The sequence below is a fragment of the Fragaria vesca genome, linkage group LG4 (assembly GCF_000184155.1).
Source record: "Fragaria vesca subsp. vesca linkage group LG4, FraVesHawaii_1.0, whole genome shotgun sequence".
NCBI lineage: Eukaryota > Viridiplantae > Streptophyta > Magnoliopsida > Rosales > Rosaceae > Fragaria > Fragaria vesca.
Genome location: NC_020494.1, coordinates 15,188,148 through 15,199,439, shown reverse-complemented (window position 1 = coordinate 15,199,439; position 11,292 = coordinate 15,188,148). Strand labels below are relative to the sequence as shown.

The 11,292-nt window shown below is 38.9% G+C and overlaps 2 protein-coding genes across 2 annotated transcripts in view; one reads left to right on the top strand and one right to left on the bottom strand.

Moving 5' to 3' along the window:
- Positions 1-2,806: 2,806 nt before the first annotated feature.
- Positions 2,807-4,801, top strand: LOC101293972 (pentatricopeptide repeat-containing protein At3g06430, chloroplastic-like). The gene is made up of 2 exons (XM_004298207.1): positions 2,807-3,160; positions 3,301-4,801. The coding sequence occupies exons 1-2, from the start codon at positions 2,807-2,809 to the stop codon at positions 4,399-4,401; spliced, it is 1,455 nt and encodes a 484-aa protein (XP_004298255.1). The 3' UTR covers positions 4,402-4,801.
- A 1,034-nt stretch (positions 4,802-5,835) lies between these two features.
- Positions 5,836-11,292, bottom strand: part of LOC101312143 (squamosa promoter-binding-like protein 12-like) — an 8,681-nt gene continuing 3,224 nt past the window's right edge. The window contains exons 3-10 of the mRNA XM_004297036.1: positions 10,158-10,774; positions 8,919-8,993; positions 8,717-8,824; positions 8,505-8,622; positions 8,163-8,301; positions 7,885-8,035; positions 6,941-7,570; positions 5,836-6,560 (exon numbers count right to left, since the gene is read on the bottom strand). Coding sequence (XP_004297084.1) covers positions 6,105-6,560; positions 6,941-7,570; positions 7,885-8,035; positions 8,163-8,301; positions 8,505-8,622; positions 8,717-8,824; positions 8,919-8,993; positions 10,158-10,774 — 2,294 coding nt within the window. The 3' untranslated portion in view covers positions 5,836-6,104. The remainder of the gene's footprint in view (positions 6,561-6,940; positions 7,571-7,884; positions 8,036-8,162; positions 8,302-8,504; positions 8,623-8,716; positions 8,825-8,918; positions 8,994-10,157; positions 10,775-11,292) is intronic.

The window sequence follows — 11,292 nt, the reverse complement described above, 5'->3', positions numbered from 1 at the left end:
AATGTAACTCGGAGTACTAATACACACAACTCTCACCTAAAGCCTGAGGTAATGCAGTGCGTCATGTGTTACAGCAGCAAGGAAATGGCAACTGTACCTGCTGGTTTACCACATCATCTTTGAAACCAACCTCAAAATGAATGATTTCTTATTACATTTTTAACACATAATCACGTAACTCGTTACTCATGCCAGAAGTGACAAAGAATTATGAACAAACGGGAAGATGTGAAGCATGACATAGGCCAAAATGATTATTAAAAGTTAAAACCACAGCGGGATGGTTCATTCATATGAATATGATATGAAAGATGCCATTGACTTTGTCCCAATCATATGAGACAGTGAGACACATCATATCACATCTTCGATTTTTAAATAGCAGCTTTAACATGCAACTGCTGACTACAACTGTGAAGGAGACCGGCAGTGAAGAATTGACTGAATTGTTTTGCAAGTTTGAGGTGTATATGTGTTATCTTATTGCTCGGATTGAAAGCATTAGTATCAAATTTGTTCAACTGATCATGATGGGTAAAAACATCCCTCCTTATTTGGAGGAGAAGTCAATTGTCTCATGCTCATCAATCTATAATGAGGCAAATTGTTATTCTATAGCTAGCATAGTTGGTGTGCATTTGTTGAAATGCAAGAGAGCAACATATATATATATATATATATATAGGTGTGGTAGCCGGCTGTAAAGATTGAAATGGAAGAGCATGCATTAATGTGGCATATGGAAACATTGAGCATGAAATAAGGAAGACTTGTGGAATTGTCTTCCAAGTGATGGACGTGCATGAAGAATGCATGCATATATTTGCCTATATATAGAGGCATTTGCAATGGTACAAGAGTGAGATAGAAAACTCCTAAGTAGAGAGTTTGTGTGTGTTGCAAAACAAAGTGTGTGTGTGAGAGTGTATCCCTTCAAATGTGAGTCTTGACGTAGTGTTTCTCTCCGTGTGACATTTATTCGTATAATGGAGGATTCTTTGTTATTGTTGCTCCGTGTACGTAAACACTTTGTCAAACCACGTTAATTCCCGATGTTCTTATCATTTTATTTCTGATTCCATTCTACAGTTTATTCTTCCGCATAACTCAACAAATCATTCCTTATTCTTCCGCATAACCCAACAAATCATTCCGGATAAATTTGAAGATTACCTCAAAATTTGCAGGGGGAGGCAGAATGGCAGATACCAACAGTGTAGCAGCCTAGGAAGGATTCATGAACCTGATGAATTTCAGCAGTGATGAGATAGTTTGACATATTTATATAAAATAAACATGGTATCAAACCGATTTCCTTCATTTTTCAATTCTCGACACTCTTAAAAAATTAAAGAAAAAAAAATGAAGAGGAAGTAGAAGAAGAAGAATCGAGTATTCGAGTATACATGCATTGATATTGCAGGTACATACGTAGTGACCAAATTCTTCAACTTCTCAACCATGTAATTCAATTTTTTTTTTCTATGTGAAACTTTTCAACCATGTTGGCCCTTTTGTAGGTTAGGGACTCCTCTAATCATATAGGTTTTTATCTATATGAACCAAGACAAACACTCATAACTGAATATAATTTGGATGATACAGATCAGACGATTGAGTATGAAGCTGACGATCAAATTATATATATCCAAACATTACTCTATTTGGTAATAAACTCAAATTTCTATATACCTATAAGTAAAGTCTCCATTTTTCTCTCAAACATTTCTAATGCCTCGTTCCCGATTTTTCTATGCATTTTCATTAGATATTTTATCTTTCTTTAATAACCTTGCTTGTCCAAACTTCAAAATCTCATGTAGCTTCGTTCTCGGCTCAGGAGATTAGGTGGTTTAAATCTTGACTTCTTTTCAGTTTTTTATCTGATTGTAATGATCTATGATCAATAGATTTGGCATTCATCTGTTTTTATTGAAGAGAAATTTTAAATACACACCCCTAATCTCTTAATACACATCTTTATTATTTTATGTTTCTATTGAGATTTTATAGGTAAGCTAAATGACCAAAATAAACATCTATTATTAAAAAATAAATAAAAATCGTGTTAGAAGTATTCTTTTCAACATCTTCTACCCTAAAATCATCGAAAACACGTCTTCTCCCCTAACCCCAACTCTTCTCCACAATTCATTTGAGTTGTTATTTTTTCTTCTTTCTTTTTATTTTTATTTTTATTTTTTATTTTTATTTTTTTATCTGTATCAACTTTAGTTTGATCTTACATATCATGTTGTCAAGTAATGCATATTTATCATGACATGTTTTATCGAATAACTAGCTATATATGTTTAATAGCTACTGTACTTCTACAATTTTACTAGTTTGTGAATTTTGAAAACTTATATTGGTGATTTGGAGTTAGGATATAACAATAATCATTTGATTATAAATTGAATGATGATAATCAAAAATTTCTAACAAAAATTAGACAAAATAAATATGTAAAAAGAGGTACCAAATAGTAAATATATATTAATTATATTAAATAATAGAATATTTCATAAATTAAGGACATTTTAGGCAGTTTGAAATGTGTATTAAGTATAATACTAAAATAAAAAACTTAATAAGTGATGTATTAAGTAAGAAGTGTGTATTAAGATATTAGGCATATGTATTTAAAATTTCTCTTTATTGAGTTGTCATCTGCTTAAAAAAGAAAAATTGGGTGTGGATAAGGAAAACAAAAAACAAAAGATGAACAAAGGACAAAGAAGTCATTTTCTTACTCCGGCTTCTAAAACCCACCTTTCCCCAAATCTCAAACACTTCCCCAAAATCCATGGCTTCTTCAGTCTCACTCTCGTTCTCTTCTTCCCTCCACCCTCATCCCCTCAAAACCCCCACCACCCACAGAGCCCAAGACCCGAACTTCAACCCGACCCACTGCGCCTACGCACCTCCTTCCAAAACCAGGTCACCTTCTTCCTCCTGCTCCTCTTCTCAGACCAGAAAGAAGCACTGGAAGCAAGGCGAATTCCCCGGTGTTTCAGAGTCTTCAGCTCCCAGAAGAACCCCTCTCAAGAATATCAAGAAGAAACTCGACCGGAAAGAAAAGGCCAAGGCTTGGGTCAACACCGTCACTGAAGAATTCTCTACTTCCATCGAGAAAAAGCAATGGCTCCGAGCCCTTCAGGTTTATTTTTCAAGTTTTCTGATTCTAATTTAGGGTTTCCTAATTGAATGTAATTTATGATGCCATTGAGTACTGAGCAAAATAATGTGGGCTTGTTTCGATGTGATAGTGAAAATGTGCTGTTAACTGTGTGTTTTCAGGTGTTTGAAATGCTGAAAGAGCAGCCGTTTTATCAGCCAAAAGAAGGAACTTACATGAGGCTGCTGCTGCTGCTGGGGCGATCCGGCCAGCCGCAGCGTGCGCAGAGTCTTTTCGACGAGATGGTTGAGGAAGGGTGTCAGCCGACTGCTGAACTGTACACGGCGTTGCTTACAGCTTACTGTCGGAGCAATCTTATTCACGAGGCGTTTGGTGTACTTAACCAGATGAAAACGTTGGCGCAGTGCCAGCCGGATGTTTTTACTTACAGTACGTTGATAAAGGCGTGCATTGATAATTTGCAGTTTGAAATGGTGGAGTCGTTGTATGAGGAAATGGATACACGGTCGATTAGTCCAAACACAGTGACTCAAAATGTGGTGCTGAGTGGATATGGTAAGGCTGGGATGTATGACCAGATGGAGAGGGTGTTGTCGGGAATGCTGGAGGGTGAGAGTTGCAAGCCGGATGTTTGGACGATGAATGTTATCCTTACTATTTTTGGTAACAAGGGTCAGATAGAGATGATGGAGAGATGGTATCAGAAATTCCGTGATTTTGGGATTGAGCCAGAAACTCGCACTCTTAATATTCTGATTGGTGCTTATGGGAAGAAGAGAATGTATGATAAAATGTCAGCTGTGATGGAGTACATGCGAAAGCTTCACTTCCCCTGGACAACCGCAACTTACAACAATGTTATTGAGGCTTTTGCGGATGTGGGAGATGCAAAAAACATGGAATACACTTTTGATCAGATGCGTGCCGAGAACATGAAAGCAGACACGAAAACATTCTGCTGCCTTATAAATGGGTATGCCAATGCAGGTCTGTTCCATAAGGTGATTAGCAGTGTTCAGTTGGCTGGGAAGTTTGAGATACCCGAAAATACCACGTTTTATAATGCAGTCATATCTGCATGTGCAAAGGCAGATGATTTGATGGAAATGGAGAGAGTTTTTAACCGGATGAAAGAAAAGCAAATCTCGCCAGATTCCTCAACATATGCCGTCATGGTCGAGGCATATAGAAAGGAAGGTATGAACGACAAGATCTACTATTTGGAGCAGGAGATTAGTGCTGGTGGTATTCAAACCGATTAGGCCTTGGGAGTTGAGTTGGCATTGTTGTTCAATCAAGATCTTAGCAGGCACCAGTTTGCTTCAACATTACCCTAATCTTGTGTTTGCCATCACGGTGCTTCTATTACAGCAATGGACTCTTTGTGACATTCCTGGTTGTAAAGGACTGCAAGAGCTGTTACATCTCTGTTCGGAGAAACTTCAGAGGACGTGACTGTAAATACAGAACCTCTCTGCAAATTTGAGGCGCTCTTTAAACTAGCATGCAAAATTGAAATTGTAAGGAAATTTGTAAGAATGCTGACAGGGCATGGCTTTTTTTTCGTGTTTTTCCCCGAGTGAATTTGTTGTTTATTATTTCTAATGATCTCGTGTTGTTCTTGTACTTTTCATGCAAAAACCCATTTCGGTTTATTTTGCCATACCCAATAACAACACACTCCAGAGATCCATTAAACGGAAAAGTTTCCCCAGAGACCTATTATTTTTGTACCGATTTGTTGACTTGGTGTTACAACACTTCGATGAGGCAGATTCTTTCCATTCAGTTGAGCACCAGAGATCGATTAATCTGGCACTTTGATGCAAACGGAGAATTAGAGTACTACAGTTTGACATGATATGATCCATACCAACTCTGCCTACTGGCTCGCAGGTCCAGACTAAGAGAGTTTTTTTGGAGGATGGATGTATGTTTTGGATGTGCTCATGATGTGCTCAGTAGCTTCCAAGAACTTGGGAACATTTTGAAGGTTATGGCAGGGTCACATAGTCCTCATGATTGGCTGCTAGAGTGTTCACAGATTTTAACCAAGGCACACTTTGGTTTGCTTCTTTATGTTCCCGAGCTCATTCTTTTCAAGATGTTGCTTCTCAAGCACGGTCACAGCTGAGCCTATTTGCTATTAGCAAAACTGCGGTGGGTGTGAAAAGAGGCAGACAGAAAGTGCCCTGGAGAGCACCGGCAGTGGGTTGGCTCAAGGCAACTTGGTAGTGCTATGATGAGGACCGAGGCTTGGGAGGCATAGGTCTTATATTTCTCGACTCTGAGATGGTATCGTGTTTCTTCTCCATTGATGGTAGAAACACTAGCTGCTCGTACGGCAACTGCATTGTTGTGTGGAAGAGGTCCGGGGCCGGTTACCTTTGAATCTAACTATCTTCAGCTTGTTCCGGCAGTGCAGAGGGATACGGGACACATTCTAGATGATATGTCCTCTCATTTAGCTTTACTTCCAGGTTCCTACTTTTCCCATGTGTACAGGGAAACTAACACACCCAGCTGCTGATAGATTAGCAAAGCATGACCGGCGAACTAGTTTTGCTAGTTCTTGATCCGGTTTTCTATTCCGGCAGAGCTTCAAGCATTCTTGGCTTCTCATTGTACCGTTTAATTCCCTTCTCATTGTCCATTCATCAAGAAAAAAGAAGGTAAAATTGGAGAGGCAGTTAACTAAATCAATTGGAGCCACCGCTTTATTTTGACGAGTAAAATATAACAAATAAATACTTGCTTTATCCACTTTATGATAGTGTTTACAATTACACGTACATGCTACAATGATAAGCCAGAGGGGAAGCAATATTGTCTTCACAAATATAAGAATACAAACCGGTGAGCAATCCCCAAAAGCCTATATTATTTTGGAAGCTCCAGATATACATACATACAAACACCAGAAAACCCTAAGAATTACTACAAATTAGTAATACGTGAACGAGCTTTAGCTTGAGCCAAACTTCAAGTGCTCCCACCGGAAGGGGTGGAAGATGAAAACAACTTCAGGTGTGCTCTTAAAAAGCAAGGCCACACAAACACAGACGGCAGCAATGGCCACCATTGACAGCATTGCTGGCCTGTACACCAGTGATCTTCTGCTGCCATAAGCTAGTTTCTGGCTACATAACTTGCAATCTCCCCGCATTAATGCTTTTATATCAAACTTTTCAGTGTCAAAGCTAGCTACTTTTGATGATCTATGCCCATCTGATTGCTTCTGCTTGCTGTTGCTCTCTAAAATAGTACCAGGGATATCAACAACCACATGCCCACTCTCTAGTTTCTTGCTGATTTTCCTCTGAATAAGATTGATATAGGAATAGCGGCCTTGCATGGATGCATAATCATATGGAGTCATTCCTGTACTGTCTCGAGCATTTTTCCAAGCTTCAATTCCCACCTACAAAGGGCAGACTCGTATGTATTATCTAACAATCCAGAACTCAAAATGCCAAAAAATTATTAAAACAGCAGTCCTACACAGCATTTTCAAAATAAGGATAGAACTGAACTTTCCTACAACCATGTGTGGACTGTGTGCCAACGAATATGTAGACAGCGAGAAATTTCAAAAGGACAAATGAAAGAATAGTTTCAGATCCAGGATCCCCAAGAAAAGAGATCATGGGTCGTCCATGATGAGCAAAGATGCATGCAATTGTATGAACAGAAGGTCAAACACATGGTAGTAATGAGATCAATGTTGTCAGACTCAACATGATTGTCATATAGTTAGAAATAAATAAATAAAATATAAATTACAATGTGTCCAGAACTCACCTTTCCAGGATCATCAGTTAAAGCGTCCAATACATGCTCGCAACCATCAATACTAGCTGCAACATGAAGAGGAGTCAAACCCAGAGGACCAACACCATCAGGTTTAAATAGGAAATTGTTGCCTTCCCCTTCAACTTGTTTCTTCTGTTCAGATTCTAAACCTTTATCTGGAACAAATCTTAACAAGAGTTCTACCATAGGTCTGGAGTTTCTTTGAACAGCCCTGTGAAGGAGGGCCATATCCAGTAACGCAAGCTCAACAGATGAATGTTCTCCAGCATCAACAGTTCTGTCAAACAGAAGTTTCAAAAGTTTCTTCACTACAGCACACCAGTCATGATCCACGGAAAACTCCATGAGTAACTTGAACCGTCCAAAAGGAAATAGATCTAGATTGGGATCCAGGTGACCAAGTCTAAACTTAACATGACTTCTATGGAGAAGCCAACCCAATTCATGTATGAAATCCATTGCTCGGTTCTTGGTTTCTAATATTTCAGGCTCTGCCTGGATATCGTCAGCAGTCTCAGCTGCCTCAATCACATCCTCCAACATACAAATCTCTGAACACACTTCCTGCTCTGCAACTACAAATGGAAAGAAGTTGCTACTGAGACCAAGATCTTCAACCTGACAACAAAAATTTGATCACAAGAATCAGTAACAAGTTTCATCCATTCTCCATAACTGAAACAAATGGCTTTTGCAGCACGTTCAGTATTTCTTGGACCTTTTTCATCCCCATATAAACAAATGGCCAATGTAGGACCCAATATAAACATGAGCTATTGCTTGAGAGAAGCAAACTAAATACCATTTAATGTAATACATATCAAATCATTAGTCTGAGGAACTTAAGAACAGTAAATCTCTCCCTCATAGAATTCAAGATCTGTTACTAATCATGTTTTTCTTTTCAAGGAGTTTCATATAATTTAATATACCTCAATGAAACCTCGCCCAGTAACATTTGGTATAGAACAGGAGAATTTGAGGCACTGTAGCTCATCATGCTCAACAGTTGTATCAGCACCATCCATCAAGTCATCACAAGCTTCTTGTGCCAGATACTTCCCTTCTAGAGCACAGAGTAACCTGTCAAGATACTAAAATTTAGTATACCGCCCATTTATCTGAAACAGCATCTAAATGAGAACGTCTGCATCATCAGTAGGCTTATCAGAAACAAAATCAAGAGGCATTAACGAAAGATGAGGAATACCTTGTGGAATGAGGCAGGTTAAAGCCTTTCACAACAAACTGAGCTCTCTCAGAAGAAGAAACTGCAATTGGTTTGATGCTTGATATCCTGCTACTTTTATGGCTTTTAAGAGGTAAGGGTGCGTCTAATACAACTTGACCTGCAGGTCAGACATAAGAAATCAAAATGCTTCATCTTTCAGAAAATAACACACATCAGAAAAGAAAATAACAGAAGTACAGAACTGAACTGCTAAAGAAAAAAGAACTTAAATCCCACTAAACACATGTGTATATGTATGTATTATTAGTGTTTATATACGTGAAAACATAAGTGTCAGTGAGAGAGGTTAAGAGAACAAACCATTGTACATAAACGCAACAAAATGTTGCATCCTAGTGTATATCCATCCTGTTCTCCAGAAAGGATCATTGGCAGCATCTAGAAGCTTTTGCAAATTTGATCCCAGATGACAGCAGAGCTGCATACACACAAAACAAATAAGGAAGAGATGAAACAGAGACCTTCCTGATATTCAATTCAGCAATCATTCTGGCATCACAATGGAAGCATACCTCCTCCCACATGGATTTTTCAAGACGGAGGTAAATTGTCAAAACGATGCATCCTGGCCTTATATAGCTTTCAATCTCTGTAGGACTATGGGATAACCAGTCGATAATCTGCATAATCAAAGTAATCATAAATCTGTGCTATATATGCAATTACAAACCAACATACATTGAATAGCAGCCTAATCAAGGCACACAAGATTACCTGTGATCGCAGAACATATGGAAGTTCATTCGGGTCTTTTCCAAAAAGTTTAAAAACAATGCGGTCTGTGCGATTCTGCAGAAAAGGGAGAAGTTAATAGACATAATAGTCCAGACACTTTCACATACTAGCCTTTCAATCTAAAAAACAAACGATGTACACACACACGCATAAACACATAAATTAAAAGAGAACAGTGCATCTCCACTTTTATATCACAACATTAGGTATTCCATAACCAATCACTATGCCATCAATCTAACAATCAATAGATGAGACAAATGGAGAAGTCAAGAAACCCCTAGAGTGAATAAAGGATAAAAAGGTATCCTACAACAACAACAACAAAAACCGTTATGGGCCATGTAGTGATTATCAAACAACCAACAGTTGTAGTGAACACTTGCAATGTTTTACAAAGATGGAGACCAAATTATTGCTTCTCTCCCCTACCCACTAGTGTGTTTTGTGCAAGTCGCAGAGGGAGACTGAAGTTGTGTCTTTGTGGAAAAAGCTCTTTATGGATGCTGGAGTGCTGTGGGAGAATTCATCAGGGAAGATTGTTTTGCTGAGCCATAGACCTTCCGCTTCTGGCAAGAGAAGAAAGGTGAAGGTCCTTGGGGTTGTGGCGGGTTAGCTGTGAGATCTGGGTCATTTGGATGGAAAGAAATAAAAGAACCTTTGAAGTTTATAGTGGTAAAGAGGTGGAACTGCTATGGGAGAGAGTTAAGTTTTGGGCGTCTCTACAGGCTTCTAGTTCTGGGGAATTTATGAACTGTAGCTTATCTTCTATCTTATTAAATTGGAACACAACTGTAAATTCAGCCTAGACTGTTTGCCTATATTTCTATTAAGTGGACTTCTTGTCCACCTTTTGTAGTTTGTTTTTCTTGATCTTTCAATAAAAGCCGTTTCTTACACCACACAAAAAACAAAAAAAAAACAAAAGCACACACACACACACACACCAATCAAGAGGTTCAAAATCAGAGTTGAGTACACAAGGAAAGGGATAAATAAATGATGGAGGTCCTTCAACATAGGCTGATGAATGAGATAAAATTAGCATTAGAAGAATTATAACGAAGCGATTCAATTGAGAATGAGACGCATCCATATGGTCCTTCAACAAACGTCACATATGTAACACAGGCTTCCATTCATCCACCAAATGGAATTAAACCAATTATAACTAAGCAATTTAATAGAGAATGGGATAAAATTACAACAAGAATATACCTGAGACTCTCCACTAGAACTTGATGGGGACTGAGTAAAAGTTGAGTCTGAATTCCTACTGGTCTGAGGTGGGCTTGACTTGTGAGAGTCGTGGTGTATCCCTGGATTTATAGGGACGTGACAACTCCCTAGGTTCTCTAGATCATCATGTGAATCATCGTATGGACTATTTAAATCAATCTCAAGTAACTGGATCCTCCCATAATCTGGTGTAACTGCTTTGGTCAGAGCACTTTCTCTTGAGGGGAGTGGCTTGCTGCCCTGTAGACCTGAAAGAATTTGACTTCCAAGATCACCATCAACTGAAAATCCTCTCTTTTGCATATCTGATGCTGGTGATTTCAGGCACTGTCCTACAGGCCTTAGAGGTTCCTCAATAATAACGCAATCATCCATACTCGAGGCAGAAACAGAAGGCCTACTGGGTTCGTAGACATTGGAAACTGTGTCTGGCACCTGCTGTGCAGTCTTGACAGAAGACCCAGTGTTGGGTAAACCTTGAGATGCCTGAAGTAATGCAGATATGTTTCTCCCATCAACTGTACCAGCAAGACTTGCAAGGCTCTTCAACAGGTGAGATAGCAGATCCTGATCCTTAGCTTGATCAGAACTATTAGCTGCAATTTGAGAAGGCATAATATGTTGAGTAAGCTAATTTCAAACATGCCACACATAAGATGAGTAGAGATAACTGACAGAAGCATATTCTATCAAAAAAATAATTATAGTACCAGCAGTGAAATATAATTTATCTCAGAACTTATGCTAGAAATTAGAATTCAGTCAATTTGCTAAAATAGGTCCACTGTTTATACATCCAAGTTCAAAAAACGGCAATCAAAAGATTGAGGTATCACAATAACAGCAACAAGAGTATAGAAAACACCAACTCTTCCTATCCCTAAACAAAAAAAGGATATATGTGCGTATATATATATGTAGAATTTTTCTCAGGTGCGGATTTTCGTCCGTTCGCCACCGTACGGCGCCGGCGAGGGCGCGTCTCCACCCCAACAGACTCCAGCAGCTTCCCCGACCACTTTCCATCCCCCGGCGAGTCCGCCGAATTGCAGTTTTCCAGCCAGATCACCCAAAACTTCAAACAAGTCAATCTGGCCGGAAAACTGCAATTCGG

What these genes read in the sequence shown, in the direction of transcription:
- LOC101293972 (XM_004298207.1), top strand. Translation starts at nt 2,807, where the DNA reads ATGGCTTCTTCAGTCTCACTCTCGTTCTCTTCTTCCCTCCACCCTCAT. An exon ending in AATGGCTCCGAGCCCTTCAG is followed by an intron (nt 3,161 to 3,300) that starts GTTTATTTTTCA and finishes GTGTGTTTTCAG; the next exon opens with GTGTTTGAAATGCTGAAAGA.